Here is a 22,206-nt window from a genome sequence, read left to right as displayed (position 1 = left end):
GGGGGGGGGGGAGAATTGAAAAAGTTTAGGGACCACTGGCCTAGAGACTGGAGTCTGTTCCAGCTCTTGCCTCCTCAGCAGAATTGTTCACTACACTCCAATTACTGTCATGGGGAAGGATTCGAATCTAAAAGATCCAGTCTGTGTATTGCAGCGTGTCCACCGATAACTACCGACCTGATACAAAAGAAATGTACTCTGCACCCCGAAAGGATCCCCGAGGGCCGGACCCTTCCAGCCAGTCCCAGGGCGTCACGGTGTGTCCGATTCCATCCCACGTATGATCAGTCATGTCATGTCACTTCCTAACGCCACGTCACTTACATTTCATCCCACATTTCTACTCGAAACCTTCCCCAGCCCTTGGCACGCTACGGCTGTTTGGTGGCCACTACCTAATTACAACCTAGCCGACGCGTTCACAGACAAGGCAAGTGCAGTCGTATTCTGCTTGCCCCGGAAAGCACAGACAGCTCTGGAGTAACCTCCACACATTGATACCACAACTCCGGGTGCACGACACACACACACACACACACACCCCCCACTGGTAGGAGACCATTCGGGTGAGTTCCCCCCTCACGTGCCGTACAGCCCCCACTCCTCTGCGACACGGGACCCCCCACTCCAGGATGTTCAGTGAACTCCCTAAGAGCGGAAACGTGCTGAGTTTTATCTTCACTGTTCTTGTAGCACATGCTACGTTCCTAGCTATGGTTCCATCCACCCCCACTCAGCTCCAAACCCGATTCTTCACTCCACGTTCTGGGAGCAGAGCTCGCCAACCTGGACATTTCGACATAAGGAATAAGGTCTCTTCAGCTGCCTTTCCTAACCACACTCGGCCGAATCTACCCAGCTCACTCCATGTGGTGGGATTTGTCTTCGGTTGTAAACGGATACGTTCAGGTGACCAAATCTCATCATCGCTCCTGCACTGTTCCTAGGACCAGATGATACTGATGATACTGTTCCTAGGACCAGAGAGTAAACCCCTCCCTCTGTGCTTTGATCTCAGGTGCGAGCTAGCCACGCTCGTCCATCCACGGCCTGACCATCAGCCATGAATTTTTTCCATCAAAGGGTCTGCCCAGATAAAAGCCCTGATACAATTAACCGATGTGGTTAATTCTGAATTCTAGATACACTGAAAAAGAAAGTGACTTGCCACAGGGATACCTCCGTCTTCTGTTAGGAGCTGTGGGGTTAAGCCTTGTCGTGGGTTGAGTGTGCCCGTTACTTAAGACGGCCGTGCGACAGTGAAGGGGCCACACCTAAACTAGAGTCTGTCCAGAAACTAGCACCGGGGGAGAGGGCTTGGCACGCCCAGGTGTAAAAAGACCAGCTGGGGCAGACTCAGAGAGACGAGGCAAAAGGCAAGAAAGCCAAGCAGGAGCTGGGCGCACGATGGGCCCGTGGACAAAGCTGGCTCTGGTAAGCGAAGAAACTCTTCCTCTTGTTTCTGGCTCCTCTTGCGTTTGGAGAAGCAGGACTTCGCACGTTCCTTGTAAGTAAACCCAGTTGCATCAAAGACAGTGCCAGCCGCCATCGTCAATTTCTACCCTCAGCTGGAACACGCCCCCCCCCGCCCCGCTTGGGTCAAACCCCTCTTTCGTCCCATAAGCCCTTTCCAAGTGTGAGCGCCCAGGAAGACCTCCGCACTCACGGAAGTAAATGGAAAGACACCTGTTGGCTTCAATGGGCTTTGGATCCGGCTCAGGCCGAGTATTGGACATTTGCAGCAAGGGAACGTTTTTTAATGTCTGGAACTTTCCACCCACACCTGCCCGGAGGGAGGAAAACTCAGTGTCAATTGCAGGGTCGGATTCTGCCTTTGGTAACAGCTGTGGGACCCCATCAGCCTTCCCCGGGGATGCACATGGACAACAGAGGGCAGAATGCGAAGACAATGGGATTGCAGACGTCACCACGGAGGAATTTCACTGCAAAACCTGGCATGCTAGCAATGACGACAACCCAGAAGGGCCCGTTTGCGTCCTAGGACACTGGTCGAGTTTATGGCAGTTAAAGAAACAACTCCTCTCTGCAAACAGCCCATTAGCCGTGGCGGCTCGGAGATGCAATCGACCAGGAACGATGGAAAGTGACTAAAGATGTGCAGAGCAGAGCTGGACTTGAAAACGAAAAGCAATTTCAAATGCCAAATGATTAAAACGATCTTCTGCCCCCTCGGCAGCAGTCACCACAGTGCCAGGGACTCATGAGCCAAGGCTCCTCATACGACCAGATGTAAAAATGGAAGGTGTGTGTCGGAAAGATGGCAACGAGACTGGATTGAATACGGACACGCTTCAGCATTTGAACCTTTGGGGGGGAAATGTGAGAGCTGGAAGAAAACCAAAAACCGAACTCAAGCGGCCTTTTCATCCCCAGCTCCTGCCCCCTCCCTGCTCGGCCCCCCCACCGTCCCCTTCCTCATCCCTCAGCCTGCCACTGGCTTGCTGCATCCCTCCTCAGTCCCCCACCCATTGCTCGCTTCCCTGCCCGCCATTCACCCCTACGGTGCCGACTTCCCCTCTGCCGGGTGGGGACTCGCCCACCTCTTCCCCACCCTCGCCCTGCCCCCATTCCACCCCCTTCCCCCAAGTCCCCGCCCCTTCTCCACCTCCTCCCCTAAGCGCACCGCATCCCCGCTCCTCCCCCCTCCCTCCTGGAAAGCGCTAAGTTCCGCCAAACAGCTGTTAGGCAGCGGGAAGTGCGGGGGGGAGGAGGAGCAGGGATGCGGTGCGCTGTGGGGAGGGGGAGAGAAGGAGGTGAGGAGGGAGGAGCTTGGCTACAATTTTTCTCCGTGGGTGCTCCAGCCCCAGAGCACCCACGGGGTCAGCGCCTCCCACCCGCTGGCCTCCTTACCCGAATATCAGGACAAATGGCGTCCTGATCGTACATTGATCGGAACAAAGGGTTAAATATCATAGAATATCAGGGTTGGAAGGGACCTCAGCATGTCATCTAGTCCAACCCCCTGCTCAAAACAGGACCAATTCCCAGACAGATTTTTACCCCAGATCCCTAAATGGCCCCCTCAAGGATTGAACTCACAACCCTGGGTTTAGCAGGCCAATGCTCAAACCACTGAGCTATCCCTCCCCCCCAAGATGAAGTGCCCAACATGGGTATGAACCCACGACCCTGACATCTGGTCGCCCTAGCTCAGCGTCCTACAAGATCACAGGGAGGTGAGAGCAAACCAGAGCCCTGAGAATGGACAAACTGGAAAAAGCAAGAAGGGGCTGGGAAAAGTTCTCATGTTGGCTTGTGACGGAATGGGAGAATGTTCCGGTTTCGAACGGCTGCGAGGGGCTGGGATTTTACGGCTCTGAGTGACACGGTTATCGACACACAGCGGAAGCCTGTCAACTGGCTCTGATTTCAAGCCCTCGAAGCACATCATGGCCTGTCACCCATCTGCCTGACGTCACCATTTATTTGCTTCCCTGTCCCGCCTGACCTGGGGGGTTGGTCTGGTTTCCTGTCAAATGGAACTTTCATAAATACAAAGTAAAAAACCCATTTGCCTTCCTGTCTCGTCCGTGCGCCCCGGCTCAATAGATCCCCGGCCAGCGGTTTTACAATTTCTGCATCTGGGACCCCAGCGACGGGGCGGCAGCACACGCCAGCCCTCGGTGGCTTAGGTATCGGACTAACCTTGTTGAGACCCACACGCTGCTTCCACCTTCCAAAACCTCATGGTGAAAAATCACCCCGACGCTCGCTGTCTGCTTGCGGGGAGCAACGCAAAGAGAACGTACTGAATCCAGAGAGACGGACGTCCTCACCCCCGCCCCCTTCACTCCCTTCGTGGGGGCCTCAGCGTCCCTGAGGGTCTTGCTTTATATGTTCTGCCTTCCTGGGCTTCCCACTGCAGCCCCAGCCCCCTTAGAATGGACAGGACACGCAAGCAGAGGCGGTCAGCTGGGAGAGCCACGCCCCAGCACGCTCAGCCCCGAGAACAGGAGACAAGGGGCTTGGGTCAAGTCCCGCTGAAGCCAACAAGGATCTTTTGATCCATTTCAGTGGGCACTGGGTCAGGCCCCAGGAGAAACTGGACCCGTCTGCCCCCTGGCACTGAGCAACGCCAACCCCCCCCGGCTGCCCCGGCTGTGCACGGCGAGCGCTGGCGCTACCTTGGCCGTGACGGCCAGTGCAGGACGGACTGCCAAATCCAGACAACGCTACCGCTGGGATGCAAACAGCCAGGGCGTCCGGCTGATCGGGAAAAGGATTTGGGACCACGGCCCCAAGCAACGCAGGATTTCTAAGATTTTCAGCATCTGAACAGGAGTTCTCCCTCACCTGCCTGCATTCCTGGGGTGAGCTGGGGGGGGAGCAGGAGGGTGTCTCTCACCTTTGAGAGGGTCACACGCCCCATTCCCCTCTCCCTGCCGCACTGGAGGCTACATGGGTGATTCTCTTCCCAGTACTGCGCCCGCAGATCCCTACCAGCTCACGGTCCCTCCCACCTGCCTCCCACGGGGGAGTTTGCCGCATGCTCCTGGAGTCTGTCCATCTGACAGAGCCCCCCACTTCCCACATTCCCCTTCCAGCGGGTTCTGCAGTGGAAAACCGCGGGGAACCTGCTGGGGGCGCCGGCTCCGCTGCCCAGTCTGACATGAAACACTCTGCTCAGGTGCAAGACGGGCTCCGCACCCACCTTTAGCTGCCGTCAGCATGGTGGAGGCCAGTTCACACTGCTGCGATTCCAAGTGGCCCAGGGTAAACCACCGGGGGTACCTGCTGGGCACGACCGACACCAGGTGGTGAGGGTGCGTGACGTCTCCGGAGGGAGCGGTCGTCTCCAGCACGGGCAGCCTAGGAGAGACAGGAGAATGCCAGTCAGAGGGTCCCTGCCAACTCAAAGCCCTGCCAGCGAGGAGGGGGGCTGATCGCAGGCGGCCTGGTGCACCAGCGGGTTCAGCGAGCTCTTTGAACGCACCAAGCTGAATTCCAGGCGCGTGACGAGTCCCGAGGCTGCACGCGGAACACATGGGCGCAAGGATCAATTTCAAACAGACTTGAAAGGAGCCGAAAGCCGCCAAGTGATTTATAAACTTGGAAAAGCTCGCTCAGGCTCCTTTCATCTTTGGGTAAGTGGAGCTTTCAGGCAAATCATCTGGTTCCTCTTAGAGCAGAGGGCTGGGATCAGAAGTAGCAGCATATTGCCCCAAGGCCCCTGCAGTGGGTTTGGGTTACCTGCTCGCGTGGGAATAGTCCAAAGCCGCAGAGATTCTGGGTGACAGGAAACCACAGGTTCCCCCTCCTGCCCCGGTGCTACTGGGAGCGACTGAGCAGGCAAAGGACGGGGACCCCCCGGCGGCTAAGCTCGCGTCTGCAAGCCGCCATTCGGACTAGACAGTGCAGTGCCAGTAACTCCGTCTCCCGGAGGGCGAAGTTACACATCAGCAGGTTCAGCGGGCTGGAGTCCCGGGGTGGATTCCAGACCAGCCGGGTTACGGAGGCAGGGAGACAAGCAGAGCGAAAGGCAGAGGATGCGTAAGCAGCGCCCGCCCCTCTTCCGCCAGGGAAAGCTAGGACGGTCGCAGCCCAGGTCGGAGACCCCAGCACGAGGGCAGGGTGTCGGCTGCCAGAAGACAGAGCCCCCCAAACTCAATCACAGGGGAGCCATTTGCCATTGTCGTTCATCCCTCTCGTCCCCCGTCTGATGCGACATTCCAGGGGCGTGTCTAGCTGGGTAACAGCAATTCCAAGGGCCAAAGCCACGACTCGAACGGATCCCAGCGCAGCCCTGGGCCAGGGGAGGCTGGGGGCTGACAGACAGAGCAGGGGACTGGCCCCTGGAGGATCCGTTCTGCCAGTTGTCCTGCCACCGTCAGTGCAGGGTCAGCTGGGTGCCCAGCCCAGCCGTGCTCTCCCCCAGCTGGGCTTTTCCTGTTCTTGTCTCTCCTCTCAATCGCGCTTCAAAGGAGGAGCTGGATGCAGAGAACAGGGTCTCTGCGCCCAGGCGAGGGGAGATCTCCTCTGCCTTTCGCTCTCCGTGGGAGATGGGGGGAAGGACCCGGCGCCGATGGATGCAGCCAGTGCCTGGGTCATTCACCCAGCGCAGCAGACGGGGCGGTTTATACGGGAGGAAATCGTCTGGTGCGGCGTAGGCATTTTCTCGGACGAGCAGAACCTAAGCTTGGCCGTCACAAGCTCCCCCAGCGGCTCCCAAGCAAACCGACACCGACTAGACTCTGGGATGGGGGGAGGGGGGGATATCGGGCGCGACGTCGCTGCTCTTGAGATCAGATCGAAACCAACCCCAGGCGGAAGAAACGCCCACAAACCTCATGGCCCGGAGCGCCAGCTTATAGGCCAGGTCTGCGTCGTGAGGCAGCAAGGCGGAGAACAGGTACTTGGCAAAGGTGTGCATGGGAACGCTCTCCCGATGGATCACTTCTCCCAGGCCGCTGAAGGGACCACCTGCACGACAGCAAAGCCGCGTCAGCCACTGCGCCGCTCGGCCAGACAGCTCCCCACCAGCCACGCTGGGGCCAGGGACCAGAGCCGGCTACGGAGAGCCTCTCGGGTCTAAATTCCTCCAGGGCTCGGGGAACGTGCTCAGCACCGATCTCCACAGTCCCTTGGAGGTGAGCACTCCGGGGTTATCTGAGCAGCACGAACAAGCCAGCCCCTAGCCCGTTCTCCTAGACTGCGGGGCGCTGCGGTGGCCAGAGGCCCTTGTGCCTGGCAGGAGGAAGTTACCAGTCACGCATCCAGCTAATGGTGCAATCCTGTACAGCCTGGTCCCCAAACTTCTCAGAGTCGTGGCCCCCTTACCTGTCTGCCACCACGCCGGGAGCCAGGGCCGGGAGCGACACAGGCAGGGGTAAGGGGCCCAAGGCTGGGGCTGCAGCTGGGGATGGGGCCGGGAATGGAGTCACAGCCAGGGCCCGAGGCGGGGGTGGGGCTGGGAGTGGGGCCAGGAATGGAGGTGGAGCTGGGAGCGAAGCTGGGGGGTGGGGGGGCTGGGAGGGAAGTCACGGCTGGGAATGGAGGCGGAGCCAGGGCTGGAAGCGGAGCTGGGGGTGGGGCTGGGAATGGAGGTGGAGCTGGAAACGAAGCGGGGGGAGGGGAGGGGGGTGTCAGGGTCAGGAATGGAGGCAGCACCAGGGCTGGGAGTGGAGCCGGGGGGGTCGTGGCCGGGAATGGAGGCGGAGCCGGGGCTGGGAGTGGAGCCAGGGGGCCGGGGCTGGAAGCCAGGAGCAGGGCTGGGTTGCACACACTCCCTCCCCTCCGTGGGGGCTGTCCCGGGCTCCACCCTGCCCCCCCAAACGTTCCTCTGTGTCCCTTGGGGGCGTGCCCTACACCACCGCTGCGTAGGGACTGGAGTGACGGACTGCTCAGGCACCGGGCTGGCAGCCTCAAGGTTAATGACCCTGGTAACACGGGCATGGCAGCAAGTGACTGGTGCCTTGCCAGAGCCCTGGCCCAGCAAGCGCCTGCGGGGGGGCCCTCCCCGTAACCAGCCTCCCCCAGCTCCTCGGTCCCCTGGGCTCCTGCACTGTGAGCGAGGGGTAATCTCCAAGGCCGGCCTCTCAATGCCACCAGCAGCTGTTCAGTGCAGCCCGGTTCCCCGACCCCCCTCACCTTCCAGCAGCAAGATACACTGCTTCCGAAGGGCCTGCACCAGCACCGCGTCCAGCTCCAGCTCCTGCAGCCGGGCGCTGATCTGCTCTTCGTTGCGGCACACTTTATCCTGTGCGTACAGCCCCTCGGGCATCACCCGCTGCTGCCCCATCCCCATCAGAGCCACCTCTAAGGCCAGGGACAGGTAGGACTCGCCGCTGTCCTGGCAACCAGTCCCCACAGGCACGTGCTGGTACACCGGGGGCTTGGCGTCGCCGGCATCTAGAGGAGAAGGCAGTCGCTAGGGTGAGAAAGGAGAATGACCTGGGAACGAACCCAGCATGAAACCCAAGCCCAGCGCCACCCTTCCCTGCCCCCAAACCACGGCCAATGGAAGCCAGGGCCATGGTGCTCATTGCTTACGCTGGTTCCGCGGAGACTGAGCAGAACCGAGCGAGCCCGCGTGGGAGGACACTGCCCTGCATTTCTGACCCGGCTGGAGGGAGTGGCTTGGCGGAAACCCAACCTGACCCTCCCAGTTCTGACTCCAAGTGCCAACGCAATGGGCCGGGCTATGAGCGTCCGCCTTGCTTTTACCAGCCATGGGGAAACAAGCCAAGTTCAACGTGCCATGGGGCAAAGCCACCCAACAGGCAGAACGGCCATGTGTCCCGGGACGACCTCGCACAACTCTGGGCATGGCTGTTCGGCTGTCGTCCGACCGCCTCAGTCTGCGGCCACCCTGCACCTGGGAGGTGCCACGTCCCCCCTCGCTGCGTTATAGGTTCCCAGATTCCAAGGGCAGGATGGTTGTGCCCATCTCGTCTGACCTCCTGTACAGCACAGGCCCCCGAATAACTCCTAGGACAGAGCTTCTACAGAAACATCCCGTCGGGCTTTAAAAACGGCCAAGAATCCACCGCAACCCTTGGGGAACTGTTCCGGTGGTTAATGACGCTCACTGTTAAAAAACGAGGCCTTATTTCCAGGCTGAGTTTGTCTCGCTTCAGCTCCCAGCGACTGGATCCTATCAGACCTTCCTCTGCTAGACTGCAGAGCCCATCATTAGACATTTGTTCCCCATGTAGCTACTTACAGACTGTGATCAACCCCCCCCTTAACCTTGTGTTGGGCTAAATAGAGCCTATCGCGATCCCTCCCGGCCCCTTCTCTTCCTCTGCAAGTGGAGAGAGCAGAGCTGGGCGCGAGCGAGACGGAGCGGTGGGGTGAGACGCGGTTGGAGAAGCAGGAGAAGTTTGAGGAGGAGACACAGAGAGAGACACTATACGAACGGAAGCGTAAGGGGCAGGGGAGCCGTTAGCTGTGTCTTGGGGTCAGCAGCTCTCAGGCTGGAGCTCTGGAAGTTTAACTCACTGGTCTGGACAGGGAGTGACTCAGATACCTGAAATTTCAAGGCAATTTTCCTCTTCTAATCTACAAGCCTCCGTCAAGGTGAGGAACAAGCAGCCCACGGGATTCAGAGGGTGCCCGACCCAGCCCTCCAGGTTTGTGATGGTGGTGGCTCCCCTCTGCAGTAATTCTGGGGACGGGACAGAAGCAGAGCGTTAGATACACAAACGCTGAGTCGAAGGCCTGAAGCCGCGGCGGCAGGTCACTCAGGTCCCGCTCAGGTTGGGAAGAACGCCCGGCGGGAAGGCCCGGGAGAAACGGCGCGAGAGTGCTCCAGCCGCGGTTCTCAACGCCCGGGCCCCGAGATCTCCCTGACACGGCTCAGGAAGGCAGCCAGCTAGAGAAACACGGAAGGGTCGCTGCTATAACCAGCTCGTTCAGTTATTTTCCAAACCCTGGGGGCTGCTCTCCTGAGCAGTGACCCACCGTTACTAGTCACCGGCAGGACTCGGCTCAGCGCGAGGGGAAGTGGGATCGCTGTGCTGCTCCCATTGGTGCAGCACGTGACTCGGGAACGGCAGCAGGAATGTCTCTGGGAGGCACAGGCCTGTCTACAAACGCTTTCATGTCGGTCTTTCACCCCCTCCCAGACATGACGCTCAAGGCCAGGCCACGGCAATCCAAGCTATCCAATATCAAAGGCTATTTGGGCATTTTTCAGATTTGAAAACCTGGCGTCAAATGCTGCTGGGATCAGACAGACACACCGGGCGAGCGTTCTGCTGGGCAGTGGGCTGCATCCAACGCCCTGCAGCACTGGCAGTGCCCAGCGGAAAACAGATCGGCTCTGGGGCACCCATGCGCTCGGCATTCAGCAGCATCTGAGTGAGGCTGGGCCGCCGTCATTTGCCCCCAGGATACTGGCCAAGCAAAGTGGTTGATTCCAGGGTTGGGTCTACAAGTCTGGGAACAGCCCATACCTTTCTTCTGGTGTTTGTAAATTTCCAGCTGCCTTTGCTGCTGCAGTCTCAGTGTATTGATTATGGCAACCGTCAGTCGGAGCGCTTCTTTGGGGTACCCATGGGAACGCAGGGCATCAACCCGCGCACACGCTGTAGGGACGTGCTCTGCAAAACAAGGTTAAATGCAGCGTGCCCATGAGCCTGAAGAGCACCGAGATTCACGGCTCTGCGGCGGGAAGGAAAAGCACCCGGCACGGTCAGCTTTCTCCCTGGAAGTCCAGCCCCTGTTCTCTGCCTTAGCGTCATCCGCCCCTCTACCGCTCCGTACGGGGATGCTTGCCAAGAATATGAATGGAGTTCCTGCCACATTCTAGGAACAGCAGCTATAAATAACCAGACCCTGCCCTGGATGGTACCCCAGGAAACGAACTCTGCTTTATCTAATCTAGGAGGCACCGTTGAATCTCAGTGCCAAGCCAACAGTGAGGGTTTGCATTACATTTATCCACAAAGGGATTCTGCTTTTCACTATTCCTAGGTGCAGTCCTCCCCGCTGAGATCGCTCTTCTCCTCCCCTCCCACAGTTCTTCAGCTTTCCTAACTTCTGCACACAGGCACGTGCTTTGCATCGTGACTTTCGATCCGGGCGTCTAAACTGCCTCCCGGATGCCTCGCTGGAACCAGTGGTAACGATTGTGTATTTTCTTGTTCTCTTTCCTGGTGGTTTATTATTAGGAACAGTTGCATGAAAAACAGAATCATGGTTGCTTAGAAATTCATCTGCTCCCACTGCTTATTCCCCACCTGAAGTCAGGAGCTACTGCGGAGAGGATTATGACTCTGCGTGAGAAATTAGCAGCAGCAGATGATGTGCCATACTGTACGGTGAGGAACTAAGATCTTGTCTTCCTGCAAATGTCCCTAACAAGAAAATAAATGGGAAATGAAGAAGATCTAAAATTGTGGACGCAGGATCGTCCGTTTCCATGAAACATCAGAGGGTCTTTGCACAAAAATCTCTCTCTAAATCCCAATCTGGTTTCTATGTTACACCGAGCACAGCCCCCCCATGTGGAAATAGGTGAAAAACAGCAGGGTTTGCAGAAGAATTTCTTACTGGCTTCCTCTACTGTTTATTTGCTAAATGGGTGAAATATTTGCCTTCTCTCTGAATTCATCATTAAAATGTTGCTGACAAATCAGATGCTTTCCATGGCATTGTGAAACCCTCCAGAAAGAGGCTGTGAGAATATAAAATGGACAATCAAGGCAACAGAGCTATTAAAAAATAATCGGGACAAGAATGTGCTTCGTTAAGTCTTTTTCCTAGACTAGGGTGAAGCAAGAGGGATCTATTATCAAATCTCTGATAGTCAAGGTCTCGAGGAACTGTGGTCCTCTTAGTCCAGCGCTGTCTCTAACAATAGCGGGGCTCCCCTGCTTCCGAGCAGGGTGCAAAGAGCCCTGCTGTGAGACAGTTATGGAAAAAACTCCCCACTCTGGCAGTTCATGGCTAGTTTATGCTCCAAAGCATACAAGGCTGTAGGGCCTTTTTACCCTCTCTAACCAGGAATGTTCTGATGATCTTTATAAACACCGATGTATGTATTTATTAATTATGGAGCTCTTGGCCTTGCTGGTAGCCTCGCGGCAGTGAGTTCCACAGGTTAACTATGTGGGTTATCTTTAAACGTTTTCACTTATGTCTTGGGCCTGTTTCATTTCCTTGTTCTTGTGATATGGGATAGGGAAAACAGGGAGCCCGATTTGCCTTCTCTATCCCAGCCACGGTTTTATATAGCGCTGCCTTTTCCCCCCTTACTCATCTCTCTACACTACACAGTCCTCAGTTTTTCAATCTCTCACTGCACACAAAAGACTTTTCAGGGCTCTGATCATTTCTGTCACCCATCTCTGCCCCCCCCCCCTTCCTGCACTCAGTTTTGAGATTGACTGACCCGAACCAGACACAATATTCAAGGTGATGAGCTGGTTTCAGATCTGCTGTAGGTCACAAGCACCCGCATTTAACAAAACCACCTGGTTGCTATGGTCACAGAGCCCCACATGCCTGCGAGGGAGAACAACAATTGACACCCAAAGTAGAGGTGATGAAAAACTGTCCTAAGCTCGGTGATGGGGTCGACTCTGCCCCGGGGGAGCCCTGCTGACGGAGGATCTCACCACCACAACTCTGCCCTGGACGCTCCCTGGAGGCCAGGGCCTGGACGGACACGCAGAATTTGGGCTGCAGGAGCTGGGAGGAATGTCGGGAAGTTCAACGGGGGGGAGGGACCCAGGGCAGCCGGGCTCACAGTCTGGGGTCATCTGTCCAGCAACAAACTAAAATAAACGCACGCCACCGAAAGCGTGTGCCGTTTGCTGCCACGTGCCAGAGGCATGGCCCGTCCTGGCGGTATTCTCTACGCTATCCTTGCTGCTTAGCCAACGTCGAGACCCTTTCAATGCCCTGCGGTGGAATCCGGGCTCCAGGGAAGTCAATGGGAGTTTTGACATTAACATTAATGTGGCCGTGTCCAAGCGTACAAGCATGCTAGCTAGCAGGCCAGCTCCTCCCCACACCCGCCTGATGGCAGCTGTGCTGGCCAGAGATGCTGAGGCTAACGGAGCTCACCCAGGCCAGAATCGGTGAGGTTTGGGAAAAGGATGTTTCTAGCTAAGTGGCAGAGATCAGATCTGGTCAGTGTCTCACCGCGCTGGGGGCCAGCCAAGTCCGGTCTCTCTCCAGAAGCCTTGCTGTGCCCGAGGGAACGAACCAGCCTGGCTTCCCTGGCAGTGCCTTTCAGGGAGTGGTGGAAGTCCAGGTGCCCAGATGCCAGGGGATAGGCCCCGCACAGAGAGCACCTGCCCCCAGCCCTTGGAGCAGGGCCCTTGGGGTCCCCATGCTCGGGGCGACTACAGAGGCATTACACTCAGGGCATGGGAGGCTCGAAGGGGGGGGTTACCTAGCCACAGCGGCTGTCCTTGCGCATTGAAGAGGAGGCTCTCGCCGTCCCGCTGGTACGAAGGGGACACGTAGAAATCGCTGCTGATTATCCGCTGCAAGTGGCTGTCCTGCCAGTGCAGGTCGCAGCCCTCGATGGCGCGGGTGAACACCGTCCGTCTCGGCCGTGCCAGGGAGTCTGCAAAGAAAAGAGCTCTCAGTGTCTCTGCTCAGCGGCTGGGTCAACGCCCATCCCGGCTAACGAACCTTCGCCGCCCCGGCGCTCAGCTCCGCTTGGCTCTGTGCAGAAACGGCCCCCGCCGGACGGGCCTAATCTCCTCTCGGCAAGAGCTCGGCCGCACTTCGGCCACAGAGCAGACGACAGGCTCCACAGGGAATGGGGGCAGACCCGCTTCCTGAGCCACATGCCCCGTCACTTCAGCCAAGCTGAAGGCTGCTAGGATCAAACCAGCACCTCCTATTCATAGGATATCAGGGTTGGAAGGGACCTCAGCAGGTCATCTAGTCCAACCCCCTGCTCAAAGCAGGACCAATCCCCAGATGGATTTTTTACCCCAGATCCCTAAATGGCCCCCTCAAGGATTGAACTTACAACCCTGGGTTTAGCAGGCCAATGCTCAAACCACTGAGCTATCCCTCCCCCGGAAGTCACAAGCTCTGGGCCGTGCTGCTATCTGCAGTGGAGCGCAACGGTCTGATCACGAGCCTGAAAACAAGAATGTCTGAGTCTGAATCCAGTCCTGACACCAAGAACATAAGAACGGCCAGACTGGGTCAGATCAAAGGTCCATCCAGCCCAGTGTCCTGTCTTCTGACAGTGGCCAATGCCAGGTGCCCCAGAGGGAATGAACAGAACAGGGAATCATCAAGTGATCCATCCCCTGTCGCCCATTCCCGGCGTCTGGCAAACAGAGGCCAGGGACACCATCCCTGACCACCCTGGCTTATAGCCACTGATGGGCCGATCCTCCATCAATTGATCTAGTTCTTTTTTAAACCCTGTTATAGTCTTATATAGTCTCAGTTATAGACACTGACCTTCCATGGACTTGGGCAGGTCCCTCCCTGCCTCAACTTCCACCTCTGTGAAATGGGGAGTATGCGACTTACCCAGCTCACAGGCTGGCTGCCAGCAGTCGTGTTTTGAAACCGCACCAAAGATGAAAATCACCCGGTAAAAGCTGCTCTTGTGCAGATCCGGGGGAGCCCTCGGGCTCCAGAGAAGCTGCCAGCGCAGCCTGTGCTAGGTCATTCTGTCATTAAAGTTCCAGGCCAATACCCCTTGCCACGTTAATCAAGTGCCATACCAGTGTCAGCTGACCCAGACCGAGGGGTCAGTGTTTATCGCCTGTAGAACAGAAAGGAACGGTCCATGTTCTAAGCTCATGTTCCAGTGTCAAGTCAAAAGACTGACAAGACCTGTCTATTTCGGTGATCACCGTAACCCGGAATGGAGATCTGTTTCGCCACAGGACAGGAGTGACACCGGGGACCAATCCAAGCACAGGTAGGCAGCTGTTCCCTGACGAAGGGGGTATTCTGGCAGGCCGGGCTGTTCCATGCTTAAATTTCTGTCATGCTACATCCCTTCTTGGCCAGGGCTGCTAGGGGTCAGAGGAGGAATGCCTGGGAACTACCGGCCACGGGGAGAAACGGCAGGGTCGGCTCAGCACTGCGCGGCACTGCTCCAACGCTGGGCAGCTTACGGCAGGCTAGAGAAACAGACCGAACGTGCATCCGAAGAAGTGGGCTGTAGTCCACGAAAGCTTATGCTCTAATAAATTTGTTAGTCTCTAAGGTGCCACAAGTACTCCTGTTCTTCTTTCTTTAGACCGAACGTGCTTCAATCAGAAAACAAAGGCAACTTGGGCTCAGATTGACTTCTGACATGGAATGGGCAGAGCTGGAAAATAAACACATGCTCATTCCCAGAGAGCCAGAGCGAGTCTAGGCTGCAGAACTGCTTTCAGGCATCAAACACAGTATCTTACGGAAATAAAAACACTAAAGCCTCATGGAATTTCCATCTTCCAGGTGTTTTACATGCATGCGCCTCCGAACCCTGCTGGGAGGTAGGTCAGTGCTAGGCAGCCTGCGATCGACAGGACCTCAGACAAAGAGATCCCAACGGTCCCTCCCTGCTGGCCTTGGAATCTATCAGCCCTATTTCAATGTTGGGGAAACCACGGGCCACATTTTGGAAGGTATTTGGGTGCCTAAAGATGCAGACACTTCGCTGCTTTCGACACCCCACTGGGTACCCATCTGCAGCTTGTGATACCTTTCAAAATCTGTTCCAGCGAGCTCGCAGGACTCGCCCAGGTCACCCGGAGACACCAGCAGAGCTGGGAACCACCCGACTCCCAGGCCTGTGCTCAGCTCAGGAGGCCAGGCTGCTCCCCAGCGTAACACCAAGTCTCACTAAGCCCGTTTTAGATTCAGATGGTCCTTGACAAAGCGCATTTAAGACGCGAAGGTCTAGCAAGTTGAGAGCGCATCTGGTTCTGAGCTTAGCTGCACCACAGCTGGTGTGTCTGCTGGGGGACTGCACGATTAGTGGGGGAGGCTTAAAACTCTAATTACACCCAGAAGAGTGAAGCTTACTTCGCAATATCGCTGCTTCCCTCCCCCCTTTCCATACTGGCTGCATCAAATACACGGAGACCAACTCTAGTGCGGCAGATGCAGACATCGCTAGAGCGGCATGTTTCAATTAAGGTCTATCTTGAGCAAAGAAAAAAAAAAGGTGCTTACAATTAAAGGGATCGAGAAAATCTTTTAGTGCTAATGAACATTCCACAAAGAAGTTGCTTGATTCGTGCTCTGCACTTGCGCTGCACTCAGTAGCCCCGGTTAATAACTTATCCATTGAAACGCACAAGCTAAAATCTAAATGTAAGAGCATTAAGGGAGATTAAACAACCGGTTAAAAAAATGGTGACTGGCAAGGTCTCTACGACATCAGCTAATTCCTCTCACTTGTGGAAATATTACATCAAGGATTTCACAGCTCAACTTCACTGCAATTCACACAGGACTGGATTTCTGTCTTGCTTTTTCAACTGCCCACTTGGATCGGAATTCACAGAGCGCTGGCGGCATTAAAGGGACGCTGTCAAGGAGTTTAGGTCCAATCACAACCAGGTAGAACAGAACAGAACCCTTTCATGAACATTTAAAATTAATGCCAGTGAAGACAATGTTTTCTATTGAAAATTCCCACAGCAGCGTCCTACTGGGCATGGGAACCGGCTGTGAAACTGACCAGAAACACGTGAAACTGAGCAGCCTAGTTTCGGGGTCTGAGCGCAGAGCAGGAAGCAAAATGACCCTCTTCCGAGTTGAATTCAAGGTTTATGTTGCAGTCTGCATCCAACTGAGTGCGTATCCGGGGCAGCCTCCAGACCAGGCACTGACCTAACTCCACTCCTAATGCAGTCAATGGTAAAACGCCCACTGACTTCAATGGAAGTGGAGTTGAGCTAATGATGAGTTCTCAAAAATCCCACCACTCGTACTTTAAAGCAGGGGTCTCAAAGCAGGGGTCTCAGGGCAGGGAGTTGGGGTGTGGGGTGCAGGAGGGGTGAGGGGTGTGGCAGGGGTTCAGGGTGCAGCAGGGGGCTCAGGGCAGGGGGTTGGGGTGCAGCAGGGGGTTCAGGGCAGGGGTTCAGGGTGCAGTAGGGGGCTCAGGGCAGGTGGTCGGGGTGCAGGGTGCAGCGGGGGGCTCAAGGGCAGGGGGTCGGGGTGCAGCAGGAGGGTCAAAGTGCAGGGGGTTGGGGTGCAGGAGGGGTGCAGCAGGGGGCTCAGGGCAGGGGGTCAGGGTGCGGGGTGCAGCAGGGGGGTGGGCTCTGGCCCGACGCACACTGGGGCAGGGCAGGCTCCCTGCCTGCCTGCCCGCCCTGCCCCTGTGCCGCTCCGGGAAGCAGACGGAACGTGGGAGAAGAGGGGCGCAGGGATGTGTGTGGCTGTTGCTTCAGGCACCGCCCCCAGCAGTTCCCATTGGCTGAGAACTGGGAACCGCAGAAAATCCCCCGCGGGCCGCGTGTTTGAGACCCCTGCTTTAAAGCACGTTTGACTTTTTCCATTCCCATTCTAGCGCAGCGATCACGCTGTACTCAACCTGTCCGGCTGTTTTTGGTACAGTGCATAGATACAGGCGAAAAACAATTTAACACAGGACACGGGATTTTCTGTAGTGAGATTTTTATCTTGCCTGTATCTGTTACATTGACACCCAGCTGCTGCCAACTACAGGTGAATCAACGGAAACACATCTGGTGAGATCCTGCTGGAGACGGCTCCGTGAAGCCCTCCCAGCCAGGCAGTCCCGACTCACCTTGGCTGTGATTTGAGCTCTGCGTCAGTGCGTCGGTGATGTTGGGAAGCTCGTTGCCGTAACTGCCGTCCTCCAGCGGGCACACGTCCATGTCGCCCCACTTCCGGAGCTGCCGGAGCCAGCAGGATTTCTCTTCGAGCTTGCAGTGCGGATTTAACACGACACACACCCACAGGGCCCCTACGGGGGAAGAGAAAACGACACACAAACCCACACGCGCATGGAAAAACGATTCAGCGTGATCTGGCTTCAGCGAGCCGGCTTAGCTAACACCTCCTGCCTGCAGTGAAAACTGGGAACATTTCTAAACCATCAACAGCCCATTGCAGGGAAATCTACAGAGCCCAGGAGGCAGATTTAGAAGCTTAAAATAATGCAAGTAAAATTCCTCCATAATGAAGCTAAATTATAACCTCAAGAGGTGAGGAGCCTGTCTGTTCGTTCGACAGGACTTCCGTCGGCCAGGACAAATCTACTGTTTGAACTACACATCAAAGCAAGCTCCAAACCACCCTGGCAAGCTGGCGAGTCTGCCTCTCCACAGAGCCACTGGATTCTGATCCTGCCCACGTTCCCACTGGTTTAAAGCTGGAGCAGGATTTCAGCTGCCACCGTTCCTGGGGCCATTTGCATTCGACTATTCAAAAAGAAGATTTGATTTATTTTTGTATTAATCCTCCAATGTCCCCAGGCCTCAGCAGAGACACGTGGAGTTTGTGTCCTGGAGGCAAAGTGCTCCAGGGCTGTGACACTCGGAGAGCTCACAGGCCGGCCAGGAGCCCACTCGCCCCGGCCCGAGGGTGGGGATGGTAGCGATACAGGCCGGTGGCGCTCTTCCCGGGGTCACTATCGAACCGATGCCCCAGCCCGGCACTAGGAGGCGCTGCGCTGCTGCAGATGCTGTCTTTTAAAGGAGATGCAAAACCAAAGTTGCGAGCGTTTGTGACCGTTACGATCCAGTGACATTTTTCATTAGACCAGGGCTGTTAGCCCTGGCTCCTAGCAGAGCCAAGCGTTGCTCTCTGTACACACTTGCACCCCCCCACTGACTGGAATGGTATCACGGGTATAAATGAGGGCAACCCCCTGCTGTCTACCCCACCTGGGGTAATCACACTCCTACACACATCTCCCCTGCAGACTCAACCAGATACAGTATTTTTCATCCCTTCCCGGCCTACCCGGTGGTGCAGCGTTGTTGTGCACTGCAGAACAGCTGTTATGTTCTACCCCAGAGGAGACTGCATCACACAGATGCTTCTACTGATGTGCCAGGCCGAGGAGGCCAAAGTGCTGCACGTGGTCTGTATGGCAGTTCTGGGTGGAAAATGTTCGTATTAATGCAAGGAGTTAGCACTGATCTCAGCGTAATCCAGCAGGCCCAGAGCTACCCCAGCCGTGGGCGCTCCCAGCTGCCTCAGATACTCCAAGGTGTGGAACGCATGCGTTAGTCACATGGTTCCCGGCTGGAGCCTCACCACGGTCCCTCAGGTCACATCGTGATCTGATTTTAAGCACTGGATGTCAGCAGGGGACACAGGTTCTCTGGAGCATCTTCTCCTGGGTCCTATCTGACTTCGGTGTCGGTATCACACTGGCAGCCCACCAGCCAGCAGTGAGCATCCGAGAGCTGTGCCGCTCGCAGATCACAGCCCCTCTGCTGCATGCCGGACAGATCCCCTTTCTTCAGCCGCACTCCTCCCCCAAGTATTAATTAGAGACTCACAGCCCAGCTGCTGTCTCAAGGTGACTGAGCTTGGGCAAGACACAAACTGGAGTGGAGAGAGATGAATGCAGATGTTGACACTTTGCCCTCTCGGCCACGCTCAAGTGCAGAATCGTTTTAACATCTGTGGCCCGGGTTGAGGGGGCTGTGTCCTGCCTGGCCCTGGGGGAAGGACTCAGAGAGAGGTCTCTCCAGTCTCTTAACCAGCACGACGCTCCTACAAACAGTGCCCGGTTCGGACAGTACGGTAACATAAGGCAGCACCATCACTCTGGTTTGGCTTGCTGCGGGAGAACCAATCTGCCCTTCCTCCGTGCCCAGCACGCCTCTGCTACCATGCGCAAGGGTGAATGTTTTACAAACCACCTCCTGGTTTGTGAGTGCTCAGGCCATCAGAGGGCCTTCTGAAGCAACAGCTGGGCCCTCTAGACAACCACTGACCAGGCTTCAGGACCGGCTCTCACTCAGCCTCTGCAACACGTGCAGAAACCACCTCAACAGGCACCGGACTCAACAGGGCCACTGGTGTCTCAGCTGAGACGGCGAACGCCGACGCTGAGCAATGCCGATTGCGGGGGGGTGGGGGGTGCTGCTGCTGCTGGTTAGGCGGACGCTGGCCTGCCAGGTCCGGCCTGTGAGAACTGATTCAAGAACAGCTCGACACCATGGCTCGGGATGGACTCGACGGCTGTCCTAAGGGGAAGGAGCCGTGTCTCCAAGCTACACATCTCATGAAGAATAAACTGGAACTAGGTCTCGGGCTGGAAACATTGGTAACTCAGTTGGCCTGCAAACGGGCCAGGACATAACGTACCTTTCACTTCCCCCGCAAGTGGCTGTAGTATACAGACCCTGGAGCCTCAAGCAGTCACCTTTCCAGCTCCAGGGAGGCTCAGAACTAGGTCAAGGCTCGAGGGCCAATCCTCGTTTTTCTCTCAGTTCTGACTCTCACCAACCGCCAATTCATTTCGGTAGCAGTTTAGCCGGATTATGGACTGCAGGATTGGGCCCATCGGCAAGGTCCCAGCTCTCCCTCCTGAGACGTTCACAGCCCATAAATACTGCACAAACCTTCCAGATCTACTGGACAGTCCCTTTTACTACCATTCCCTCATTCCCAGCCCATGGCCAGGGCTGGCTTCCGACTCGCAGAAGTGCGCAAACAGGGGCTGGACCCTGGGCAGCAAAGAGCGTGCTGCTTCCCTCCCTCCTAGCCAAGAACTGTTCTCAGCCTCACGCCCACAACTGGCCATCGGCTCACCCCCCAAAGCGACCGTCAGCGGCAGGGCACAAACCAAGAGTCCATAAAGAACGAGGAGAGTCAAAGGGAGGTTTCTGGAGGCCACAGCCCATTCGATTGAGCTCAGAATACCTGGACAAAGCTGATCATCACGATAATGCACAGCTGATGCAAAACGCATGCACAGAAACCTTAACGTGCTGGCTTCCTAATACACCAGACAGGCGGGTGGCGCACGAGAAGTTAGTTCTCGGCTCACGAAAAGGTTTCATTGCATTTTCAATCACTGCCCTGTATTTCCATGTTTTCCATGGCTGGTTCCCGATCCTCCTTTCCTCTGCCAGCGGGTACGGCACACCTGCTCAGGCTCTCCACTCGAGTCGAGCAGCACAGCTCCAATGAAGCCCACGGGCTACATCAGTTTATGCCAGCTGAGAATCCGGCCTGTTATTCACTAGAAGTGACGTTACGATCGAAAGGGAACCAGCGTGCACTGCGGGGCCCCAGATTCAGAGTTAGCGCACGGTAAGCCAGGGGCTGAAACTACAGTGGACTAGCTTGCCAGGCAGCAACGTCCCTTGTGCGCTACAGCACACGCCAAGTTCTGCAGCGCGCGTCGACGTGCTCCCGGGTCAAAGCGCACATGACAGAGCCTTTCCCCACCATCAGCCAGAGCTTTTCCCCACCGCCTGCCCCCAGCCGGGGCCCTTCCCCGCCGCCTGCCCCCCAGCCAGGGCCCTTCCCCGCCGCCTGCCCCCAGCAATCAGAGCACAGCGATTCGGCTGACAACGCTTAAGGCAGCACAGATGCCATCTTGCCCTACTACGGACACCCCGGTCCTGCAGGGCTAACGGGAGCAAACAACTGTGTTTCGTCAGTGAAGTCAACAGCTCAGCGCTGTGCAAACGTAGGGAGAGATGTCCCTCGCCCCAAGGAGCTCCAGCCTTGTATGCACCGACTGACTGGGCCGCTCCGGGCGTCTGGCTGAAAGGCGTGGTGGGCCACGTCACCCGGGGAACTTGGCACCGGGCTGCTTAGCCCACAAGGAGACAGTTCCAAGCCCAAGGGACCAGGAGAAAGGCCCAGAGGTGGCGATCAGGCAGGAGGCTCGGGAACCGCACAGATGGCCAGACGGTTGAAGTGAGAGCGAGGCAGGCAGCGCAGTTACGCCGGGCGGTGCCAGGGGCACGAAGCTGACATGGAAGGCGGGAGGAAACCAATGGCAGGATCGGAGCGGAGATTCTGCCGAGGAAGAAGGTGACATTTTTACAATCTTTCTTCGGGATTTCACACCATTTTCAAGGCAGTAGGGCGAGTGATCTGCAGTTGCTGTTCCCAGCGGAGATGCTGCTGTTACCGGGGCATTATTTACATAGCGCTGGAGGCGTGCAGGGGGTTTCACGCATGCAAAACCCAGCGGTGCCCCTGCTCCGAAGAGCTGGCTGTGGAAGACACAGTCAAACTGCCGCTGGGGAAGAGGTGCAGGAGAGACAGGAGGGGCGGCTGCTGCCGCTGGGTGCAAACGGAGATGGGGGTCCCTTCCTGCACAGAACACACAGCCCACGTATTTGGTGCCTCACACTCTTCTGGTTCCCGTTAGTGGTCATGGCGTCTCCGCTGCAGGAGTGCCTGCACGTTCAGAAAGGCACTGCCGCAGCCCAGTTGGGAAAAGCCGTTCCTGGGGGGTTCCGATCTTTGTTTTGTTTTTTGGCTCCCTTCAAGAGGAAAAAGCGCAAGCTCCGCTCTTCCTTTGAAGTGTCCCTGCTGGGTCGCCGTCCCGTTCAGCTGCATGGCCCGGAGCAGGGCTGGGTTTCCAAAGCTGCCCGTTTAAGGAGTCTGGTCTTTTCGAGAGGGTGGGAAGAGTGGCGTGATGCAGAGCACAGCTGCAGACTTTGAGCCCCTCCCCTGGCTTACAGAAAGCAGCTGAACTGCACCTTGATCACGGAGGATTCAGGCGAACGGGGATTCAAGAAGAGTCTTGAAGCCCTACGTGGGGTGACCCAGCCCAGGAAGACGACATGGAGGACGATTTTAGTCCTG

The 22,206-nt window shown here is 56.7% G+C and overlaps 1 protein-coding gene across 1 annotated transcript in view; it reads right to left on the bottom strand.

Moving 5' to 3' along the window:
- ZSWIM5 (zinc finger SWIM-type containing 5) overlaps positions 1–22,206 on the bottom strand; it is a 159,954-nt gene that overhangs the window by 4,613 nt on the left and 133,135 nt on the right. The window contains exons 5-11 of the mRNA XM_054037212.1: positions 17,201–17,380; positions 12,866–13,042; positions 9,918–10,064; positions 8,990–9,127; positions 7,609–7,869; positions 6,306–6,441; positions 4,673–4,830 (exon numbers count right to left, since the gene is read on the bottom strand). Of these exons, the coding sequence (XP_053893187.1) occupies positions 4,673–4,830; positions 6,306–6,441; positions 7,609–7,869; positions 8,990–9,127; positions 9,918–10,064; positions 12,866–13,042; positions 17,201–17,380 (1,197 nt within the window). The remainder of the gene's footprint in view (positions 1–4,672; positions 4,831–6,305; positions 6,442–7,608; positions 7,870–8,989; positions 9,128–9,917; positions 10,065–12,865; positions 13,043–17,200; positions 17,381–22,206) is intronic.

This window comes from Malaclemys terrapin, chromosome 8, assembly GCF_027887155.1.
Source record: "Malaclemys terrapin pileata isolate rMalTer1 chromosome 8, rMalTer1.hap1, whole genome shotgun sequence".
In the NCBI taxonomy this organism is placed as follows: domain Eukaryota; kingdom Metazoa; phylum Chordata; order Testudines; family Emydidae; genus Malaclemys; species Malaclemys terrapin.
The sequence above is the reverse complement of the archived record's forward strand: the minus strand, read 5'-3'. Positions and strand labels throughout refer to the sequence as shown.